General features: G+C 37.5%; 1 protein-coding gene across 10 annotated transcripts in view; it reads left to right on the forward strand.

The window, feature by feature from the left end:
* DLG2 (discs large MAGUK scaffold protein 2) overlaps positions 1 to 24,730 on the forward strand; it is an 831,288-nt gene that overhangs the window by 568,656 nt on the left and 237,902 nt on the right. For 8 of the 10 annotated variants that reach the window (XM_059838484.1, XM_059838482.1, XM_059838485.1 and 5 more), the window contains one exon: positions 13,255 to 13,410. The exons of the other annotated variants lie outside the window; for them this stretch is intronic. In XM_059838484.1, the coding sequence (XP_059694467.1) occupies positions 13,255 to 13,410 (156 nt within the window). The remainder of the gene's footprint in view (positions 1 to 13,254; positions 13,411 to 24,730) is intronic. 10 annotated transcript variants of the gene reach the window in all.

Here is a 24,730-nt window from a genome sequence, read left to right on the forward strand (position 1 = left end):
AAAGAAAAGAAAAAATAGTCATAGAAGGAAAAGCAGTGACACTCTTAGCCCAATAGTTTTGCAGATATCCAATAGAAAGTCTATAAAGAACTATTCAGGATATGTATTCAAATTAATTAGGATGTCCTTTTGACTTTTTGGGGAAGAAAGATGCATTCCCATGCTATTTTTAGACTGTTTTTAAGGAAGTTAGTTGTGCTGGTTTGGCTCCTGGGAGAAAATGCTGGCAGTCTGTTTCTTGTCTGAGGTATTCACACCAATGTCCATTTTGCATTATTGTGAGGGAAAAAAATGAATGCCCAGAGCAGCTCTGTATATTCTGTGAAATACTCCACTCCTGTGTTCTTTTTCCTGTCTGGATTTCCGAATTAATGTGTTGGCTAATGAAAGTCTGATATGCAAAATCTTCTTGTGGCATTGGCATTATGGACAGGAGCTGCTGACTCTACGAGCATGACCTTTTGTGACAGTGTGTGGCACTGGCAGAAATAAGGGTGTCAAGTGATAGGAGCAGGCTCTGAATGCCATAGCACAAATCAGATGGAAATCTCATCTTTCTGAGCAAGTGTTAACCCTGACCTATTGAAAAGGAGGAGGCTATTATGAGCTTCATTTTATTAGTGATAATAGTCAATATGGTACATCGGGAAACAAAAGCACAAAGAGAAAATGAACATAGTCATAAAGACAAATGACCCCTCTTGCCATTACATTTCCTTGCTGGACAGGCAGATACATCTGAGAGAAACCCAAGCAAGAGCCAAAGACCAGTTTTCTTCTCTAACTACAATGACTAAGAAGCTCTGACCTTAAAAGCCAATTCATTTAACCCTTGAATGCTGCTGAGTTGTGTTTTTTCAATGTCCATTCATCTAATTATTGCCTATTGATTCAAGTGGGACTACTGAAATGCAGCAGTAACTCTCACAGACATTTTCACAGCTATAAACTCAGAATAGTGAATGCACTCTTTCTGTCCAATGCCATAGGATTTGCTGATGAGTCTGCCATTAAAATAAAAAGATATTTGTGAAGTCTTTGTGGCTGACCAATTCAGAAAATCTTTTGGGAATTCAATTATCATATTGATAACTTTAGTAAAACCTACAGACACCTTGATTGCAGCATTTACAATTAGGTTTTCTCACATAATGTTTTATAATTAAGATGTTTGCCAGCTACTGCAGTGCTATCCATTCAAACTACCTGGTTGTTGTTGTAATAGGTTTACAGGGCTAGTTTACATTGTGCTCACAAAAGGAAATTTATTACCCATGCAGTCTTGCAACACTTTTGGCAGATTTTCATTTGTGCCAGCTAAAAATATTTGGAACCCTAACTTCTCCACTAAAAAGGGCTTTTGCAATTTTGGAATTCTCTGTACAAGTGATTTGAGTGAGGCAGATGGCAAGTATTCCTTTAACTTACTTCTGAAAATGAATCTATCAGTAAGCTTAAATGAGTGAACATTCAACTTAATTTGCCCACTTCCTCCTGCTGGTTTTATTTTTCTTTTTTTTTTTTGTTCATTCCAATTCATAGATTTGGGGTTTTCTTTTTACCTAAATACATCTATTTTGCCTTACAAAAGTAAGTGTTTCAATTTATAAAAATTTGTATTTTTTGGTCTGATATTGAATCTGTGCCTGAAAAAATTCAGTTCAATCTATATAAAAATAAACTAATCTGAGCACAAGGGATAGAAAAGTAACAAAGCATCTTCAGCCATAAATTTTAATGAAGCTGAATATTGTCTCTTAATTGCTGATTTTTTTTTTAAGTTGTGAGTATTGTTGGTACAAAATACTATCAGTGATGGGCATATTTTACTTCTGGATTTATTTTAAATTCATTTAGAATGGGACCTTTGGCTTCCTGTATTTTTTGTAGCAATTATCACCTTTACAAGTTCGGGTCAGTAGAATATGGGATCAAAGGCAGTTGAAAACTGTATGTCTAATAATTTTATCAGTACACATGGCAAGTAAGACACTGCTTGTTGTAGTATCTTGTAAGATTAAATTGTTGTGCAGGCAGTGCAGGGGATTCATTGGTTGTGTTCCTGACTGGTCCCTGATACTGCTAGAGGGGAGAAACAGGATTTCTGGCAAAGGTGGTGATAAAGAACAGCTGGGATCAGAGTGACCATGAGATGGCTTAGTTCTTGATTCAAAGGAAGTCTGGAAAGACAGTCAGCAAGTTATGACTGTTAAGATTTCAGAAGAGCAGACTAAAGCCTTTTTGGAGAGTTGCTTAGCAAAATCCCTTGGGAGGCTGCCACAGAAACACGGGGCCCATGAAAGATGGATGGTTTCTAAATAAAACTTAGTGAGAACTCAGGAAGGAACCATCCTGTTGAGCAGAAAGGAGGGGACTCTGCAGAAGGCCTTCATGGCTGAGCAAAGAGCTTTCTGATGACCTAAATTGCAAAATACAGAGAAGCATTACTTGACTGCTTGACTGCTGACAAAATTAGAAAGCTGATTAATTTGAGCTAATACTCACCCTCAAGGGTCATAAAGGAAAACAAAAGTGATTCTGCAGATGTGTGCTACTTTAAAAAATGAAGGTAAAATTTGAGGAAGGAAAAAGGGGATGAATAGGAGAGAAGTCGATTTAGTGAAAGATAATATAGGAAAAGCTAAAGTACTCAACAACACGTTTTCCAGGCATTTAAGGGCCCAGAAGGTAATTGGAATAGTCATCAGAGATTGACTAAAAGCAGTTTATGTGCTTGTCCAGACTAGTTGACTTTCCTGATGAAATTTCTAACTGCTTGGATCAGGGGAGAGGAGTGGCTGCCCTCCACGAAGTAGTGCCACGGCACAGGTGCTGCCTTGAGCAGGAGTGCCTCTTTGCTGAGGGAAAACACAGCTGACTCCGAAGTCATACCTGACCCATGTCCTAACTCCCAGTAATGTGCATCTGGGATCTGCTGTGTGGCACATGGTAATTCCTTTTCTCCACTAGCTGTCATGGGGAGTGGCTGCAAAGGTATTTCTCACACCTCTTCTGTGGGCAGGAAAAGTTGTGACACGGGGAGCACCCTTTAAAACTCTTCCAACAGTCTCTCATCCAAACATGAGGAAGTGTTGGATGAACATGTACAGCTAATCAGAAAAGAAGTATGGTTTGTAATGGTTTGGAAACCTTGTGGATAGCCTGGATTGTGGGTTTCTCCTGGACTGTGTGCTGTATTACCTAGCTAGTTACGCTTCTCCCAGCATGGCTATGCTCATTTGCATGCAATAGCATTGGTAAGGCTTTTGACCCAGTCACCTACAGCACGCCTTGAAAGCTGAGGAAGAATGAACTAAAAGCTGGCCCTGAGTTGGGAACTGACTTAACCAGTAGGCTCAAAGGGTTGTGATCATCACTTGGCATGTGTCAAGTGGTCAGTGATGAGCAGAGGAGCTCAGGATACCTAAGGCGTCAGTGGATATCTTCATCAATGACCTAGATCATGACACACAGTGCACCCTCAGCAAATTTCAAGAGGATAAGAAATTAAGAGGGAGTGGTTAACGTGACAAATGGCAGAGGTGTATTCTAAAGGGCTCTTGATATACTTGAGGACTTGGCCAGCAGAAACCTCGTAAAGTTCAGTAAGAAGTCTGCATCTCAGGTGGAAGAGCTGCACACACTTGTGCAGGCTGTGTACATCTGAATTGCAGCTTCACTAAAAATGACCTGGATGTTACTGCAGACACCAAGCTGAACATGGACCCAGAAGTGCACTCTCACTACTAGTCAGGTAATGAGCACAGCAGGCTATCTTTGGAGGAGCATGGCCTCCAAAATATGTTCTTTTCTAAAAGCCTTTGTCCAGTTCCCATTCTTTGACTTTAGGAGGGTTGTGGAGAGGGTCCAAGTTATTCTGAGATCCCTAAATCACCTGGAGGGTGGAGAGGTGTTGAGGGCACTGGGGCTTTTTTAGCATCTTGAAGAGGAGATTAAGGGAGATCTAAGAGCACCCTAAAAGCACTCAGAAGCAGAGATGATGAAACCAAACTCTCCTGAGTAGAGAAGCACCAATGGCAACAGGCATTGGTTTTGGATGTTCTGATTTCAATTTCAGAAGAAATTAAAACATGAGATGGATAGAATAGTGCTGGAATAGTACCTGCTATGAAGGCTCTACAATATCCACCATTTGAGATTTTTAAGCACTGGCTAGGTAAAATCTAGTGCTGTCAGTAGTCCTGATTCAAGCACAAGATTGGATCAGATGACCTATGGAGACAAATTCCAACCAAATTTTATATGGTAGTAGTAAGGGAAAAAAGATTTTTTTGGTTTTGTCATTTTGTGGAACGTGTGTTACTAACACAGCAGAAAGATGTTACAATTTTCTCTTTAGCAAATTTCTGCCTTCCTATGTTCAGAAATATTAAAATTATAGCCTAATTAAAGCCTGAAAATCTTGTGGCTTTAAGATGCTAATTTCTTCTGTCTTTAATGAACAAGAACAGGAAAAGTTCCATAAAAATAAAGTACTACCATCTTGAGTTTTTACTTCTTTTTTAGCTTCAGATAATGGTAACATCAAACTCCTGTGCTTCAGCTGATAAAAAATTCACTTTAACATTTAGCTATGACTAGATATTAAAGATTCATGGATGAAAAAGTTGAGTTATCTGTTTTGCTGTGTAAAGCATGTTTGATTTTTTTACATGCATTTTTGCAAAATAGCATTTTCTGGATGGGGAAGAGGTGCTGAGAATTGAATGGGAGAGAAAAGAGAACCATTAAGTTGAAGTCTAAGGGGATGTTTTTTCCCTGTATTGAAAGTAGTAGCATTCATCAATTATTTCTTGTTTGCTTACCTAAACCTGCTAGTTGAATTGACAATGTTTTATGGAAACACTTTTAAGTTTCTGTTGATGCGCAGATTTCCTGTTTTAAACCATCACAACAAATATTACGGTTTGACTTACAGGAGCACATGTAATTGTGAGCTCACAACAGTCACTCACCATGCCTAACCCAAACTGAGCATATTACCTCTACCCTAAAGAGAATAAACTATATGTAGTAGTATGGGAAGACTGATCATGCCTTTTATTTATTCCTCTTCTTAAATAACTTGTAAATTTAGCAGATTAGATGTTCAAGGTAATATTTTCATGCTTAGCTCTTGCCTGGGGCTGGATTTTTTATCTAGGGATAGTAAACGTTTCGTGATTGTTTTTCTTTAAAATTTAGTGTAAAATGCTAAATTAGCTTGTTGATAAAGTAATTTTAATTAATCACCATTATTATTAAATTAAATTGCATTTTTTAAAACCATATTTAAAGGATAGAGGGAAAACTACATGCCTTAGTTCATGTTCTATTCTATTCTATGTTAGAAATTGTTGTGCTGTTATATTTTAAATACCATAATATTCCATGCATATGTACAGAGTGTTAAGTTATAGGAGCTGATGAAACAGAATCCAGAGAGTATTTCTAATGCATTTATAAAAAGCTATGCAAAAGTCAACAAATGCAAGTCTTTGGGAAAACCTTAGTTCATTTATCCTCCAAAACCTATTTGATATGTTTTTTTTCAGATTCTGTACTCACACTGCAGTGTATCAAAGCTTCTCACAGTTTTTTCATGCTGACTAGATTATTTTTAAAAGCCTGCATAACTGAGCACAGCATTAAATGGCCAAAGCTAGTTTCCTCCCTACTTATTTCTGCCATCCCTTTCTGACTCAGGAACATGGTCTGGAGGGATTCTGTTCTGTGCCCTCAATGGCCAGTCCTGTCACATTTTAATATTGAAGAGACTGGAGGAATGGGGGGAGTGTGTTTAGCAAGGGATAAGCATGCAAATGAGGGAAAACTTGTCACTGGTATGTGAGAATGGAAATCACAAGAAGAGAAGACTGGTATTTAATCAGGTAAGAAGACTTGGATTTGGAAATGGAATTCAGGACAAGACAGGACATAGCAGAAAAATAGGTGAAGAGGCATAAAGAAGCAGTGGAGAAGGGATTTCAGGCTACTGAACCAGCAAATCCCTCAGAGGGTGACACATGAGGTTCGGGATAGTCAATACTTGCACAAGTGCACTGGCCAAGGAACAGAGATACAGAGCAGGTGGGAAAAGTTGCTGATAAGATGCGTTGGCCATCTCCCTCCAGAAAAGTGGAGAAGCACCCAAGGTTTCTGGGGTGTGCATGATGTGGGCATGATCCCACCAAGAGGTCTGTCATGTTAGTTCATTGTCCGTCTGTCCGTCTGGAGGATGCCAGCCTGCTGCTATGGTTACTCACTGTCTCTCACAAGGAGGGTTCTCATCTCTAATTGTTAAATTGGTGACATATTGAATCCAATATGATATCCCAGAATAGATTTTCTTCTTGGTTTGGTCTTTGATCAATCTAAGAAATTATGTTTTTTAAAACCAAAGTTAATTAAAGGAAGACTATTCAAGTTGCACATTAAATGTTCAGTTTAAAGGGGAAAAAAAAGAGTTTATCTACATAACCTTAAATTGCATCCTTGGTGAAATGCATTCCTTAGATTGAAGCTTGAAGTTGGTAACTTGCAAATCGACTATTTCTATTTTTTTGTAATTAATACACAAATTTAATCTTAAAATAATTGATAAACTTTACAGATGCATAATTGTCTGCCTGGAGTAAGATTTCATTTTGTTATCCTAATTTATTTTAAGTATGATAAATCTTGACTTGAGAGAATAATTTATGTTAAAGTAAAAATTTAGTCATTATCAAGTCCCATATAATCTCTTATTCCTGAGTTATCCTTGCATATTTAAATATGCCTGTTTGAGATCCCCAAGTAATAGGATTTGACTATTTCTCATACAATCACTGGCAGCTACTTAGTACTTAACACTTACAGAAAACGAATCAAATTTTGGAGTATGCTTTAGTGCTCGTATGGAGATTTTTGAAATGAGATAGTAGAATTGGTAGTGATAACACACACAGAAATGGTAAGTAGCCTTCCATACTGCACAGAGGAAAGGATAACCTGAAGTACATATGAAATATAACATGGACATGGACCCTTCATGCAGCTCTTGCCACTTGAGAAAGACCCCTTGTGGTGACCATGGTTAGTCCTGTGACATTGTCAGCTCAGTACTCAGGAGCAATCAAGAAGGTAATTAAGAATGAAAATAGGATCTGATAGGAAAGGACAAGAGTGCAAAATATAATGGTTTTCTCTGTGAATTTGGTGTATTCAAGTCTTGAGTCCTACATGGAGGCAACTGAAAAAAAACCCTCAGAAGAGGGTGAGCATGGTTTCCAGGGAAAGATAAATAACAATTCCAGTATAGGAAAAAGGTGTCAGAGAGAGGCAGAACAGGGATCTGCAAAAGTACCCATGGCAAGAAGGCAACAGGCAAGGACTAATGCCACTTACTTCCAACTCAGATACTGGGAGTTTACAATGCATTGCTACATTTAAAATATGGCAAATAGAAGGTTATTTAAATGTTACCCTAGGTTATGAATGTGCAACCAAGTAACAGGCTTAGAGTACACAAAGGCAGAGTTTTTTGTGTATGTCATGATCAGTTTGTGGGTCTCAGTGCCACAGGGAGTTGTGAAGACTCATATAAAAATGTTCAAATATGAATGAGAATAATTGCTGATTCATGGTGGACAGACCTATTGCCTACAGTCTTCTAGGATTTAATTTCTGGTCTGTGTGGTCCTCACTGATTTTCAGCAGCTGAGCGGGTAAGGGCCGTTCTCTGCTGGTCCCTGTTTCCTAAACAGTCACTGCAGGGCTCTTGGGCCTTTGGTCTGCCAGTCTCTCCATTCCTGTGTGAAACAGCCTTCTTTTCCATTACTGCAACAGAAAATCATTGCTGATTTTTTTTTTTTTTCAAATTAAGCAGTCATTTAATTTCCTCGTTCCTTATGGTTAAGAATAATAAGTGTAGAATGGGTGTAGAATGTTAGAAGTTCTAAATTCTGCATATGCATTCTTGTAGGCCATTTCATTTGAAAACTCCATTAAAATGTTAAAATGTACTGTTAAGAGGAACAAGGCAATCCTTAATCTTCATGACTGTGCTAAAAAGCACTTGTTTTGCAGTTAAAGAAACCTTTAAGGCATATGAAGGCAGCAGTTATTAACTGAAAAGCTGAGAAATTATTAATTTTAGGGTTTCTAGAAAGAACTAACATACTGTACTTCAGGTATTTTCCTCCAGCTCTTCATAGTCCTCCTCTTTCGTTTAGTTGAAATAAACATGTCAGATGAGTGATTTGGTCTCATTTAAATTGCCAGGGCATGACCTATGAAATAAAATCAACTATAAGTTCTAATTACCCTATTGAACAGTAAGGTATGTGGTTCTTCTAGAAGGTTATATGACCAAGTAGCTCAGTCAGAGGACATGTATATATATAAAAATGATGGGCTTTTAGAAATGGAAGATTTAGTTTGTATTAAATTGCCATTGATTTTTGGTTCAATAATGAAATACTTCTTAAAAAGTTCTTTGTCTACTTCCCAGCAACATTTTATTAGCAAAACTAATGTGTTAAATGTTTTTATGGAACTTGGATACAATTAAAAATTTCTCTTCAAAAAACAAAAAAAAAAAGTTGTAAACTTTTAGCATTGGGAGATTTATTTTCTCTCATATTGTTTCCTGGCTGTAGCTCTTCATACTTAATATGCTGTGAGAGCTGAGCTGGTTTCTTTCCATATCATAAAAGGTTTTGAAATGTTTTAAAACCTGAAACTGTTAACATTTAATGTGCTGTGTGTTGGCAGTTGTTCCCTACCGAACAGGATTCCGCAATTAAAAAAAAAAAAGTTAATTTTAAACTGAGGACCCTGCATGGTGCTGAGGAGAGAATGGTTTTTAAAAATGACATTTTTCCTGAAACAACAAAACAATGATGATCTAATCAAGGAGTAATAAGGACTGCGACAACAAGGAATTGTCTCTTTACACAATCTCTTACGAAATAAATAAAACCAGTGTTAGATCAATTTTCTACCTCCCACTGTTCCTGTTATCTTTTCCACCAATTAGTTCTACCTTTCTCTAAGAATTGTGCCTCACTGCTGTTACGTCTGTTCTGAATAACAATTCCAGCTTTCAGGTTTTTTATTTTTTATTTTCTTGCTGGAAGAGTGACTCTCTGCTGTTCATGTTGCCATTTAAAAGCTTACCTTTGGTGTTAAGTGACTCACTCTGTCCTGTGAGTTGAACTCTCTGCTGGGGCATGTTCAAGCCACACCATGCTGCTACTTATATTTACTACTTACATTTTCTGTTGCCTCCCTTTACTATTGTGTGCTTTATTCTCAGACTAATGTAGTTGTACTGTTCATCCAGACCTCATACTTGCTGCTCTTCTTTGTCAGAAAGCTTTGTTTTTGGCTCACTGATAAAGACAGAGAACTGTGATGCCTGTTTGTCACTAAATAAGCAGTGTAAAGGCAGAAGGGGAGCGGATCTGACTAAGAATTCACAGGAGTAGTTAGTTATTTTTCAGAGTGGATCCACATTACATAATTACTCTTTAAACAGATATTGCAATTATCAAAGTTGTGTACAGTAATATTCACACATTTGGCATTTTAAGGAGATATTTTATGCATCTGTATTGACAAAAATTAAGATAATGGATAAAAGAAATTCAATAATATAGTTGTTTGTTCTTCCTCAAAAAAAAATTCTAAAACTGCTTAGCATTTATTTTTAAATTAAACGTGTGAAGCTATACTTGCTGTATCTGAAAGAGATGCAATTGCACATAAACTGCAGTGAATTAGTCCTTAAATAATACATATCCAGCCTTTACACTTTTCTTTAAGCATGCTAAATGGCTTCCTACATGTTTTTAAATTCATTTGAAGAATTAGTGCATCATAAGTAAGGCCTCAATGTTTATGTTCAGTTTGGCTCTTAATTATTTTTGCAAGAAAAGTTGAGGTGACTTTGGCTGTATTTTTTCATAATGGCACATTAAAAACTCTTTCTAAATAGCATTCTCATTATCCCATGCTTTGAGAGAGGACAGTCTGTCTCTGTCATAGCACTGGAGGAGATGTGCAAGACAGGATTTATCAGGTGGGCTGATCCCTTTGGAAAGAAGTTCTTTCTTCTTTCTGTGAGGAGAAATATAAATGGCATGAGAAAATGCTGCATTAGAACAATTTTTTAATAAAGCTGGGTGGTCTTCATAATCTTCTTTTTTATAATAGGTTATTGTTTTCTTCTAGTAGGTGGCTACTATTGTAGTTAAGTACAAGTTTAGAGAAAGTAAAGAATAAGGAGGATATTTGAAGACAGGCTGTTGCAGCAAGTATCTCATATACTTTTTGTGATTAATTGCCTACGTAGAACACAGTTTTTATGAGCAGGACACTGATCTGCTCCACATCATTTTAGTCATTTCTATACTTGATATTTTTTATCCCAACTTTCAAACATTTTTACACTGCTTAATTCATATTTAATACACCATGTTGAGAGAGAAAATAAGGTTATACTTGTATTGGACACTGGATGTTATGTACTGCTTTTTTTTTTTTTCCAAATTCTTGCTTTTCTGTGCCAATAAAAGATGCAGTCAGAGCCCAGCTATGCAGCTGGTAGTTGTTAGACTATGCATCTGAATAGGATAGAGGCATCTGAAGGACCAGTGCAGTCCTGCTCTCAAGACTTTGAAGTGACATCTCAAGGGAAGCAGGTGTCTGTGGTGATCTCAGACCGTTTCATAGGCCGTATAGAAAGTGCACTCCTAACTAGAATTATCTGATATCCTAAATCTTCTTCTAACCAAAGACTACAAGTTTTAAAAGGATAAGAAGTATAAATTCCTTTTCTTAACCTCAAGACCTCTCTCTGCAGCTCACATACAGAGGGTATGATGCTAACTAGGTCAGACTATCACTTGTATAATATCAGTGAGTACAGGACTTTATACTCAGACTTCTTCCAGTTTCCTGTTATCTTACCACCGAGGAAGACTGAATGGAGTTTCAAAAATGTTTAAAACCCATTATTTGCTAAATGTTTTAAAATTTGCTGGCCCTCGTAAGACAATTTGTTAGGACTCTGTGTTTATACTTGAAGGACTAACTTGCTGTCAGTATCTAGGTAGATGTTGAATGTTTAACTTCATTTTGCTTTTAGAGGCAGCTTGTAACTCTCAATTAACAAAGAAATTCCTTGTATCTACCCATGTCTGTGGCATGATTTGTGTCTCAGCATGAGGTTGGATGGTCACTGACTGATGACTCAGTGTAGTTTGAGCATTCACAATATATCAAAAGGGTAGCAACACTCTGTCTCTACAACACAGAGAAAACAATTAACTTGAATATAGAACACTAATAATTTTTTTATGGACTGGTTGGTGTTTTAAGCCATGGAGGAATCTACAGTTTTTATTCATCTTCCTGCACTGGGGCAATATTTCTTCAATTTTCTTAGTAGGTATCATTTTTATTTGATATTTGTACTTGTTCTTCATATATTGCCTAAAAGCAAAAGTAGTTTCTAAGGGAATAAAGGGTAGTATTGGACAACAGTGAAAAAGAATAGGTTTTATCTGTTGGGTTTGTTTTTTATTGGAAGCAACAATTGGTTTAGTAAATAAATTATTAAATCCATCCCTCTAAAGCAAATGAAATATACTGATAGAAAATGGTTCCTACCTTAAACATTTTTAAAGGGATTTTACTAAGTGCCTGACACACAATGCTTTATAACCAAATGAGTGACAGCTTTGCTATTTTGCTATTTGGTAATCTTAAATTGCCAGTTTTTTAACTGTAAAGTTTTCCCTGGGAAATTCAGGCACAGAGAGTTCTCAAATCATGTGGCAGATTGCTATGAATAATGTTATTAACATTGAGTAAGACCAATTTTTAAGTAAAGCAGCTACTCCTTTTCCCCCAAAGGACAAACCCAGAAGCTAACAAAGGAAATTAGATTCTCTGTATCTGCCAGCACATCCACAACTGTAATAAATTCTGGTACCTGTGAAAGTCACAGCAAAACCCACACCCATGCGAGGCATAGTGCAGCCAGAAGAACAAAAAAAGTTCATTAACTTCTTGGCCTTTGATATTTTCATGCTTCTGAAATAAGATTTCCATCTAGCTAATATTGCATGACAGTGATGAAAGGCAGTGGCATACCCTGGATCTTCTGGCAGAAGCGTGGATATGATAGCAATTGACCCTTGGCACTCTTTAGAGCAGAAATGTCAGGAAACAATGAGTCAAGCCTCACAGTGCCAGCAGGCCCCAAGGTGTGTCCTGGGGCCAAGGCAGGGAAGTTCCAAGGTGGGAGATGCACCTTACAAGGGTGGATGGGGTGTGGGTTTGTTTTGCAAACTGCTCGCTTGGTCTCCCGCGGATCCCTGGCTGGTTGGAACTAAAGGCTGCATTCCCTTCTCCCCTCTCCAGACAGCTCCTGGCAGGGCTGTGGTAAGTATTGCCCCCCCGGGCAGGTGGCTCGCGGCAGCAGGAGAGAAATTTTAGTTTTAAACTCGTGCTCTTTGTATCTAACCTCACAGGCTGCTGTTTGCAACTTGGGGCAGCCCTGCAAGTGCGATTGCAGTCGCCTTGGCAGTGAGGGTAGCTGTTTCAGATGAGGACTGCATAATCAGATTTTGAAGGCTGAATCTGGAAAGAGTGCGAGGAACTCTTGAAACACAACGAATTGCCTGCCAATGAGATGAATTGCTCACACAGTTTGTTGCCATCAGTTTTATTTTAGGATATGGGTCGATTTGACAACAGCTCTGCTTGCAGAGTCCCAGCTCACTGGGACAGGAGTATGTTGTGTTAACAAGTAATACGTGCTTCATCTATATTACAAATTAATGGGTAAAAAATCGTTCTTTTTCATGTAACAAACTTATTTTCTCCTATGCTGTACTCAAAATTAAGATCACAGAAAGCTGTGTGGATGTTAGATTAAAAAAAAAGTAGAAATATTATTGGGGAAAATGCCTCACTTTCTCAACTTCAGAAATAAGATATTCCCTTTCAGTAGCACACTTCCCATAGAGTAGTTTTATGGTCCACTTGTATTGTGTATTATATGTAACTACTTGAATGCCACACTAGTGTTATCAAACTCTAACAATTCCTTTAACAGCACACTTTACTTGTTGGAAAAGCCCCACTGAAAAGCTCTTGACAGATTTGCTATGCATGCTTTTAAAATGATTGCTGTGTTTTCTCTATATTCTCAGCAACTAATATGCACCTGATCTTTTACTCTTGTCTCTGTATCACCAGGCCTCCTGAACCTGTTTACAGCACTGTGAACAAACTGTGTGATAAACCACCTTCTCCTAGGCACTATTCCCCTGTCGAGTGTGACAAAAGCTTCCTTCTTTCAGCTCCCTACCCCCACTACCACGTAGGCCTGCTCCCTGACTCTGAGATCACCAGGTACTGCATGCGCTTCTTCCTCACCTCCTTTGTTAAAGTGCATGAACATCACTGGATTTATCTCATAGTTTGCATCTTCACCACAGATCTTTTTCTACAGCTTGTGCTTATTTTTAACCATGCTTTCACATCTCACCACTGGGAGATACATGCTACCTTGGTATATAATTTTGGTCATCCAAAATCCAGTGATGAACACAGGCAATGTTTTGATCCATTGGAATGGTGCTCTAAAATAGGTTACATAATATGTACCACATTTTGCTACTGAATTCTGTGTTTGTTTCTCTTTGAGTATGGAAAGTGACCAAGACTTCACTGAAAGCTGTAGTAATTTGTTTTGATTCAGTCACTTTATTCCTTTGTTGTGCATACTTAGTTCACTGAGCATCTTTGGGTTTATAGGACAGCTGCCTAAGCCATTCAGAAGAAATAGAGCAAAAAATAATCACCTCCCTCACCAAATCATGGTTAAGAATGCATTTAAAATTCAGCATTCCCTAGGCTAGCTCTGCTCTGAGAGGACGGTTAGGAAAGCCAAAAATTATGAACATTTCCGTGACTGAAATAATGGAAGATCTTTCTATAAAACTTTGTTAGTGAATGCCTCCTGATAAATATTTAATGAGGGAAAGCAGACTATCCAAAACCTTACACTAATATAACCCAGCTATTTTTCTATAGACTACAAGGATAGTTGTAAACCATTTGCAAACATTATTTGGGAGACAGAGGAAGAGTTAGACACAATTTTTCTGGAGTGCTACTACCTTTACTAGGAAACATTCTATCATGTCTTCTAGAACAAAAAAAAAAAAAGATTATGTTTGGAGCTTTGATCATAGACATTTTCTACAGAAAACATTTTCCAAAGCAAAGAATAACGTGGGAAGAGCAGAAGTGTGTAAGTGGAAAGTAAAATGGTAAATTAATGTAAGATACACTAACAGGAAAGAAGCCCGGGGGATTAGGAAGACAGCTGTGAAAGGCATTGCAGTGCTATGAAATAGAAAGCTCTATTAAAAAAGCAAGAAGACAAATACTAGCAAAGAATGTTACAGATGTGGCAAAACCATGCAGAAGATGTCAGTTTATTAGAATGAAAACTGTGTAGTTTCTAGAATTTGTAAAAAGATGCTCAATCAAGGTGGTCCAAGTGATTAGTCAAGCTGTTCAGCCCAGTGCAATTTTGAGTGAAACAAGTTTGAGTGATTATTTCAGTGATTTATAAAGGTGTAAATATCTACACAAGGGTGCCAGGCACTAACAGAGCTACCCACAATATTTTAATTTCTCTGCTAATGTTGTCTTAAATTTCATAAGTGAGCAAAAAGTTGTAAAATTACTCTGGTTATTTAGGTAAAGTATAAATATGAATAATTTATCTGCTCATGGCAGTTCTTCTGGGGTTTTAGAATGAGAAAATGGAAGAGTTCATTATAGAAAGACTCTTTCAATGGTCCCCTTAGAAAAGAAGGTTCCAACTTGAACTAGAAAGTTGAGTGATTGGGTTCTAGTGGATGTTGGGGCCATGGAGTTGAGTACCTTGCTAACCACAGAGAGAGGTAGTTCATTGCTGAATGCTTGATCTCTCCAGACATGACTACTATGGAGAGAGGTTGGGGGAAAAGATTATGTTAAGGCTGCTTCCTGCAACCACATACTTAGAAGTCAATAATCAGTAGAGCTCTGGAAGGCTCATAAGACTAAGCCATTTTGGCACCTGAATGTGTAATTCTGTACATTCTTTTGCTTTATGATTGATTGTTTGAATACTTGGTCATCAGATATTTGATAGCCTGACATCAGGACTTGGAAAGCTGTGTATTATTCTACTGAGTGTGAGTTAACAATTCTCTTTAAGAGCAAGGTTTCATTTATCTACATTCTACTTTGATATAATTTTGAGCTCTAGTCCTTGTATGTTTAATGAGTTTGTTTAAATAAACAGTCCAACAAAAACTGCAAAAAGAACATAAAATATGAGAGAAGACACAACTCATGGTTAAATGCTCTGTGCTATACTCTGCTACATGCTGTTGCAGAGGCAACTGATTACTATAATTTGTAGTTCCTTCACACTGTGAAAAACATTCAGATGGAAAATATGACAGTTTTCCATGTTCTCAGTACTGTCATCTTTTCCACAGGACTCTGAATAGTTAAGTGTGGAGGAAGACATTTGAAATAATATTTCAGCAAATGCCTTTGGTAAGGAAAGTGACAGCTTTACAGAGAATCATGATTCAATTTCCAAATGGACTCAGTATTCACAGTTGGAGAACAGATTTTAGAAAAGTACTGATCTCATTTTTACCCTAATGCAAGTGGCTGTTCTTTCAAGAGTATTTAATGTACACAGCCCTAAATTTCCCAAAGGCAATGTGATTCAGGACTGTATTGTGTGGAAAATTTTGAAGAATTCATCCAGTAAAGGACCCTGGTTTAAATCCACAGCTGTGATACCACCATCTCTGTGGGAAGTTACACCAAAAAAAAATCTTCAAGATACTGACCAAGTATTTTGAAAAGTCCCCCTCTACTCACTTGAATTCCTCAAAGCTCTTTTCCTTCACATTAAACATTTCAATGAGCTCCAGTCAAAAATAAAAATGTACCTCGCTTTCTTCATACAGACTTCCTAGAAAGAGTTATGCATCAGCATTTGTGAGCCTCAAATTTGGGGAGGAAATGACAGGGATTGTTTACTTAGTAATGACAGTTATTGTTGTATCTCAGTGCTCCAATACTGGGAATCTGCTGTGGATCTGCAGGAAATTCAGTTTGACAAATGACTCTTCCAGAGGAAGAGGAACATGATGCCATATTCTCCCAACTGAAATGTTTGTAAGCCAGCCAAAGCCTTTCAAATTGCTGCTCCAGATAATTTGTCAGCTGCTCCTCAGATGATTGTTTTGTCAAGGCTCATTAACTTAATAGGCAGAGAATTCATAGGGCAAAGCTTTATTTGTCTATAATAAATTCAAGTTTATAACCCTGGCTTTTATGGTGGCCTGTCAACTCCTGGGAGATTTGAAGGTCTAGAACAATGTACTTGCATTTTAGGATAAGTGTAATTAGTTTTTTGATTGAGATATCAGTTCATATGAACTGATATTAAGAGAGCCATGTCAATGTGCAACAGCTGAAAATCTGTACCATTGAAGGCAGGAGTAGAGAGAGAATTTTGGAGTAGTGAGTTTTCCTTTGAGAGCCCCATGTGGGAATGGATGTGGAGTACTCATGTTCTGGCCCCTGTCATTATTGACTATTATGTCTACAAATAGAAGATTATTGGCAGTGAAAGGAAGTCACAGCTCATGGATGTAACCCTCTTTCTACAAACATGAGATTTTATTTCAACACTGTGTGGAAAAAAGTGTTCCCAGGCTTTGCACTGAGAACTTCATTTCATTGCCCTCTACAAAGACACACTTGAAAAATGCTTTGGTTTTTCCCAGAATTCCCTTCCTTGTTTTCACCAAAATCTTTCTGGCCCTCTAGTTGCTAGTATACTTTTTGGAAAAGGGCTGCCCTGAAAGTTTTGTCTTTTTATTACTCTTTGTTTTTACTCTAGAAGTATTTCCTTTTTTAATAAGTCTCTGATCATGTGTTTGCTTTTTTTTTTTTTTTTTTTTTTTTTTTTTTTTTTTTTTTTGAGTACAGGGAAGGAACTAAGGGTTGGGTTTCATTTCAAGGTATTTGATGAATCAGATTAATGACAGCATTTTTTAGAAACACCTCTACTTTCTTTGAGATGGGGATTAGTGTGAGAAGATAACATTGGCATGAGGCTCTAGGGCAGAGTCTGGAAGAAAACTGTGTGCCTTTGCATCAGTATTCAAGGGTAACTGAGCATTGTGGAACTCTCAAAAGCCACAGGAATAAAAGTGTGCTGAAATGGATGTAGGCATATGGGTCAGGAGACTGCAATGTCCAAAACCTTGATGTGTGATGCTGCTTCCAGTGTGTGGCACAGAAAGGTCACCGCCCTCTTGTGGTCTCTGCAGCCAGCCTGGTGCCTGTCTACCCTAAGCACTGCTGCCTGTGGTCCCCCCACGTAGTTTTAGGCATCCCTGGGATCCCTCCACAGGCCATGAGGGCCACTGAGGAGGTGCTGATTGCCGTTCACAGACCCTTGGAGGAAGTTAAGGTAGCTGCACTCAGAGGGGTGAATAGTGAGTCTCTCTGGTAGTCACTCTCTCATAATTAATATCTGCACAGCCTTTTCCTTCCCCAGAACCTGCGGGGAGCGAGCTTATTGTCAGAGTGATGCATATAACTGCACTTGTGTGTGGCTGCCTTCCAGGGAGGCTCTTGTCATCTTTATGAAATTCACACTGTACAGGAGCACTCATCGTCCCCTGTTCAATCCCATGTGCTTAATATGGGAATTATATCTCCCAAAACACATCTCGCCATATTTTGTGCTTTTGAATTGCCTGGCAACCTGAGAATGGAGCCTATCAAACAACGAGCAAAATAGCAATGGTATTATGAAATTGAGTCTTTAATTTGGCCCACATAAACACAACCACCTTTCTTGAATTTAAAAATGGCTTCTAAAAAATAACTTCTACTTTAGTTCTCTTTGTTTGCCTGGGTTTTTGTTTGTTTGTTTGGTGGGGTTTTTTGGTAGCAATTTCAAATACTAATTACAAAATGGGAAAACAGTGTATTTAGGTCAAATAGATGTAAATACTCAAATACTTAAAACAAGAATCAGAGCAGATTTGTGCTTCTTATTTTAACACCTTCAGATCAGCTTCTGGACTAATCTGCATTTTGCACAATCCAGCCACAGACAGCAAGCTTATATATAACAAAGCACTACTATTAAAAAACATTGCTTAAAGACAGTGGAGGGGAATAAGTACACAGTTCTTTCTGTGGATTTTTGAACATAAAAATAGGCAATAGCAAGGTTCAACTTATTCAGTGTCAATGAAATTATAGTCACGAAAAACCTCCCATCTTTTGAAAATATAAGATACCTGGTTAAAATAATCCTTAGTGAAGTAGCTCCCTAGAATCTTAAGGTGGCATTTTAAAAAAGTGAATACTGTGGGTTTTAGTTTTGAGAAATTATTTTTAAGGCATACTTATACACAAATTTAGGCGTTCAGAGGTGCAGAGCACATACCAGCCCCTAAGCAATTTGAGATTAAACTGGTCATCACAAGGTTGGCTTGGGTGCTGATGTTCATACTGATGGGAATTGAAGCATCTTGTTGTTGATTTCAGTGAGAATCAGCTATGTAAGTGCTGTAGCCTTCACTCCTTGAACAACATCTTTAGCAATTCAAGTGCTTCTTTAACTCCTAGACCTCTCTAAAAATAAGCCTGGAGACCTTGAGTCACTGGCAGGAGCACACATCAGAGTGAGTGGCAGGATGCATCCCTGATGAATACAACTACATGTACATTCTTGACAGGGTTGTGCTGCTTCTGGAAACACCTTCAGATCTGCAATATTTTATAGTTATAAGGAAAAACACAATCAGCATAAACTGTGGTGATTAACTGTCTGCAACTTAAATGCAGTGTTCAACGTAGATTGTCCCTGCTTGTGAATCAGCCTCCTGAGGCCTTTAAATTATTCAAGGATCTTTTGGAAATGATAGAAGTTAATTGTGGATTTTCTTTATCACTTTCAATTAACAAATTAGAAAGTCTTAACAGGAACAGTTTCCTATCATTTCTGTTTAATCCTGACTGAAGTGTTCTCTTCAAGTAAATGATCCAGTCATATAACTGTTAGGGTTAATGAAAGAAAAATGATGCTGCCTTTCAATCTCAGCTCTCATGCTATTTTGTGTGAGTGAATCTCTGACCCTAATAAGCACCAACATTCTCATAAATTCAAGTGCTTTCATTTTTTTCATGAGGAGTCTTCTATTTTGGACGCTATTAATTAAAATTGCTAGGAAGATGCAACTTTCAAGAACTCAGAGAGATGCTTGCAGGAGAATCTTAACCTGTGAAGGCATAAAACCTCTACAGTTCAAGTGTTTAATTATGTAAAGTTGCAGAAGCCCTTCAGGTTTAGATGCAGTGCTTCAGGTTAGAGCTGCTGGGCTTTATTTGCAGTTGTGCTGCTGACTAATTTTCTTCAGTTGAGCAAGTCACTTAATTCTATTTGCTTTGCTTTGTCAGTAAAATAATCCTCTCATTTATATTAAGAATAATAACTACTATCGTTAAACAGACTAGAATAAAAATTTTAAAAGAGAAAAATTAAGGTATTTGTTCTGCTCTGTCATTTGGGAAATGTTTCGTATTTTTTTAATATGGTTTGATTTTCAGAGATAATGTGCTTTCTTGTGCTACAGATCTCCTTTTGTTCACAGTCTGCACCCATGAAAATTAAACTTTATATTCTTAGCTCATAAAATGGACAGAAATATTAATTCAGTTCAGTTAAGTAGCAGTATTTTCCTTACTATGTCTTTACAGAGAAAAAAAGACAGTTCTCAGTAAGAAAACATCTTTAAATCACTAGTATTAAAATCTTCCTGCTGTTTTGATTACAAGCAGAGCTACAAAGAGACATCTGTGAACAAAGGAAAGATGTCTCCTTCCTTTCCATGCCTGTCAGCAGGTTCTGAGATTCAGTCTCTAAGTCACAGAAAATGCTCCCAAAACATCAAAAGTCAGTCTCTATGTGGTTTTTTTTCTGAATTAATGGTGAAGACTGGAACCAGGAGACTAGACAAGTATCAGGCTATTTTTAATGCTTTTGTGCCTAAGGATTTTGGCCAGGGCATTCAGTCACCAGCATGGGGAGCTGGTGGCGGAGCATGACCCTCCAAATTGAAGTTGTGCCTGATGTCTCAGCCTCAGAGGATGCCATTCACCACTAAAGGCTGGCTACAGCACTTGCTGCCTAATCACAGGGCATGAAAAACTCCCCTGAAAACCCAGCCAGTTCCTAACCCAGTTCACACAACAACTTTCTTCTTTGAAATGGTCACTTCTATGAGATATCTTATTGTTTTCAATGTACGTCAGCAGCCTCTCAAACATCTCCTTCTGCTCTCTGAAAATCACCTTGAAACAGTCCTTCCAAAATGACAGAATACTATAACTCCAAATACAATGTTCAAATTCTTCTGAGTGTGAGGAGAAATTTAAACCCACATATTGCTTCCCTTTCTGGTTCAAGTATATTCAGAATAAATGACCAAATTTATCAGAAAGTGTCACTCTGCTAAGGAGTGCTGCAGTAACAAGCTACTGGAGTCATTCACTATTTCAAACTTTGTCCACAGTGACAATTATTACCTGACAACTGTCTAAAGGCCACTGTGAGAAATAGGTTTGGAGATTTCAGTTTCATTCCTGTGGACAAGTTTCCACATCATAAAAATCATCACTCCATCTGTCACAGTAATTGCTAGAGTCTTGGCTCATCAGAAAAACCAAGAATAAATTTAACCTGGAGAACAAATTACTTTTTTACCCCATGAGAGAGTTCTTTGAGTTTAGAAATTAAATATTACTGTGGAGGCAGGTAGATAAAGCTAGGCTGTGGCTCCCTGTGCTGTGTCTATTGGGAGAAGAATAGTTTCCAGGGTTGTAACTGCACAGAAAGGAGCAGGAAAGCTTTCTGGTCAGAGCCATGAGCTGGAAACAGAAATTTGCCTGTGCCACTGACCTTGGAAAATGAAAACTTTTTCAATTTTGTCCAATTGTGAAATGGGTGGCAAGTGTCTATAGACACCCCCAGCAGCCCTTGGGGCTAAAAGATATTTCCAGCAGGTAGAGATATGCAATAATTTCTGCACTGCATAGAAAAAGAGTGATCATTAGTATTAAACAGAGTGAAAGAAGGCGTGGTGGAAAGCGAGGGGGACCTCTCGTTACAGCAGTGTAGTTAGTCAGGGAAATGTGAGAGAATTATAGCAGTAATAATGAGCCTTCCCCAGCCCTGCACTAGTCTTGGTTTGCACTACAGTTATTCCTGTGGAATAATGTAGTGCTGGCCCAGGCACCCTGATTTTGTTTGTACTTATCACCATTTGTTTTTGTTGAAATAAGCTCTATATGTAGATATTTTCAAATACGTCCAGTTCCGTTCATTTTGTCAAGTCAAATAAGGTCTGACTTTACCCCAGGATATGTCAATAAAAATGCACATGCAGAAATCAGGAGGAAGCAGTCTCTGAGTCTGTGCTAGGCCAATGATACTGCAAGCCTACTGGAGGACAGTGTTTTGGGAGGCTTTTGCAAAATTGAATGAGTTGTTTAAATTGGATCCTCCTCTCTTGCAGTTGGTGATTTCACTTTTCATCTTCAGTCCAGAAAGTACATAATGCTAATTAATGGAACAGCCAGAAACAAAAATACTGACTTTAAGAAAACTCTGGATGGGATGGGATCCACATCCAGAGTCTATGCTAAACTTTCTACATGATTTTGTTTTCCATTTTTTCCCCACTGTCACAACATACAAGTACCTTTATGTGTCTATAAGGATAATAATTATTTCCCATTAGAAAAGGAAAATTGATTTTAGTAACCAGAGGTTGAAACACAGAGGTCACATTTTCTGCCATTTCTTTGTTTGTAAAAGGCCATGCAACCATCGTTAAGAGAAATGTGATGAAACCTATTGTTTATTTCTCATATTGCTACAGAAATAGTTATTGATCAGTACTCTTTACATTTCCTGTTTCAAAAAAGCATTTGTTGCTCTTTGGAAATATTGGTTATATAACTGGAACTGTCTACAGAGACTACAGAGTGATACAAGTAATGAAAACCATAGCACTCAAAACTTTAAGGTGTTGAAATTTTGTTGAAATTTTAGCTGGACTGAAAGTCTCAACATAACTTTGGGGAGTTGTTGTAAGTTGTTCCCTGATTCAGTCTGACAACACAAATACTACAAAGGAGTTTATTAAAATGGGGAAAACAGCAGAGAAGAAAACAAGAAACTGTGGAAACATAAATTCCCCTTAACCTATATAGTACATTTATGTACATGTGCTATAGTTAGGAAGTTGTTTTTAAATGCCATCTGGATAAATATCATCCTTATTTTTGGTTAAACTTTCATTTTGGTATGGAGAGGATTGCTGAACTTCTTTTCCTATTGATTTAAATCCATTTTGATGGAAATAACTCTACATTTGTGAGAGAACTGACTGTCATAAAATAAAAGGCTTTCAGATAATCTCATGAGTTAGTCCAACTGACTTCTAGTAAGGCACAGATTTGAAAGTACCTAAATTACATTTCAAAAGTGAAATTTGAACCAGTGTAATACAGGCCAAAGATCTATAGGCAAGAATCTCCATTTAAATTCCATGGTTTGGCATGCACTTGCTTTGCCAACCATGACAAATTTGCTTGGTATCTCAGTTTGGTTATTGAATTTTCCTTCTCTTCACCTTTCAAATTTCAATTTTCCTTCTCTTCACCTTTCAATTTTCCTTCTCTTCACCCTGAGCATATGCTTGCTAGAGCCCTTTACCACCCCCCTGTAACTTCCTAATTAAAGCTATTTCACTCCAGTTCATTCATCTCAGTATTTTCTCACTTTCCTGTTTGGTGTGAGAAACAGTAACTCAGTCCTTCACAAAGAATATTTTCAAGCTATCACTGTGGGGTTTGGGTGGTTAGAGGTGCTATGCTTTTGACCATCAAAATTATCTTGTGATGACTTGAAAATTATTTGGTTTTTTTTGCTTTTTTTTAAATTTTGTGGTCTTCTAATGATATAACCTAAAGTGAGATCTAAATATGACTTCGAATCTTAAAAATTACTGTTGTAGATTCCATTTCAGCTCAGAATATGCATTCAGAGTTCAAAGGATAATTTATTTTATCCCAGCACAGTAGCTTTGTGCCTATTTCCAGTCAGTTACTCTTCCAACTCCATAGCTTCTTTGACAAATTTGCACAGTAATATTTTCATGTTAGTTCAATATTCTGAAAGTGTGTGTGTGCAGGAAATGACAAAGTCGTGCTATGCAGAAAGACAGAAATATTTAAGAACACTGGTTCATTACTGGGGCTGTTCAGACACCTACTGTGCAGCTCTGAGGTTGTAGAACTCACCTACCACTTCTGTCTCTATACCTGCATCCAAAATTTTGCCCAAATGTAATTTTAAAAAACCAACACAAGAAATGAAAGCTGTTCTGAATTTACTGGTTATCAATGTCTCCAAAAGAGGGGTCCCTTTCTTACTGCTGACTGTGGAGGATTTTGAGACCTGAACAAAAATCCTTTGGGACTTGAAAATACTGAAACCTTGTTTTAAAGCTGAAAAGAGAAGAGGGGAGATTTAGAGTTGAAATTTTTGACAGTGTAAGTGACACATTTCCCGTACTTGAACATAGTTTCTGAAGTGTATTAATTTCAGAAGTAGTAAGGAGTGGGTAGGGGGCAGGGAACAGAGGAAATGGGAAGGAGAAAGATGGATGCTTATTTATTACACACAAGCCTAGGGGAAGTGCAAAATCCTGAGCTTGACTTTTGGTAGGAAACACTGAAAAGGCCAGGAAAGAAACTGCCCTTGGTAAACCATATGCACACATGCAGAGATATTCAGTGCCAATTTGCAATAGTAGGACACATTGGCATAGGAGTTCATCATAAGCCATAGTGATTATAAGCTGCTGTATCAATATGAAGTCACTGGGAAGAGGTTTTCTTTTTGTTCTGCCAAGAAAGAAAAGAAAAAAAAAGTGCATTAGGTATGCAGAAAGAGTTACAAGCTCTAAGCATCCCTGAATTTTGTAAAGGTCTAATTATACAACTGACCTTTCTGGGTTGAACCTAAATTTAGCCAAGTTGTCATTGTAAATTTGTATGTAGAGTTTGTTAATGTTTGGGAATTTAAAAGAATTAATTCTTTAAAAGGTTTTTATTTAATTTTTAAAGAACAGCACCAGAAGCAACTACTTTATCTGATTTTTTTTAATAATGGTTATAGTGCATAAAACTACTACTGTTACTGCAGAAAAAGAAAGGTCAGTGAAAGTGACAAGATATTAAAATACATTTTTTAGCTGACAAAGGGAAGAGGAACTTTTAGTTTGACTTTCAGAATTAAAATTTCAATATTGTTAAGGAAATACAGTAGAGAAACTTTACAGTCCCCAGGGAGATGCAAAGACAATGTCTTTTTCCAGAATATTTCCATACTCCATGCAGAAAATGCATAGTTTCACAGATAATTGGAGTTGTTTGCTTTATCTTTTGAGGATCATCATAATTCTTGCTTTCATTATGTTGAAATCACAACACTTCTGAAGTGGGAAGAAAGGAAAAGAATACAAGTCTAGTGGCTGAGTTCTGGATAGCAATG

This window comes from Haemorhous mexicanus, chromosome 2 (assembly GCF_027477595.1).
Source record: "Haemorhous mexicanus isolate bHaeMex1 chromosome 2, bHaeMex1.pri, whole genome shotgun sequence".
Lineage (NCBI taxonomy): Eukaryota > Metazoa > Chordata > Aves > Passeriformes > Fringillidae > Haemorhous > Haemorhous mexicanus.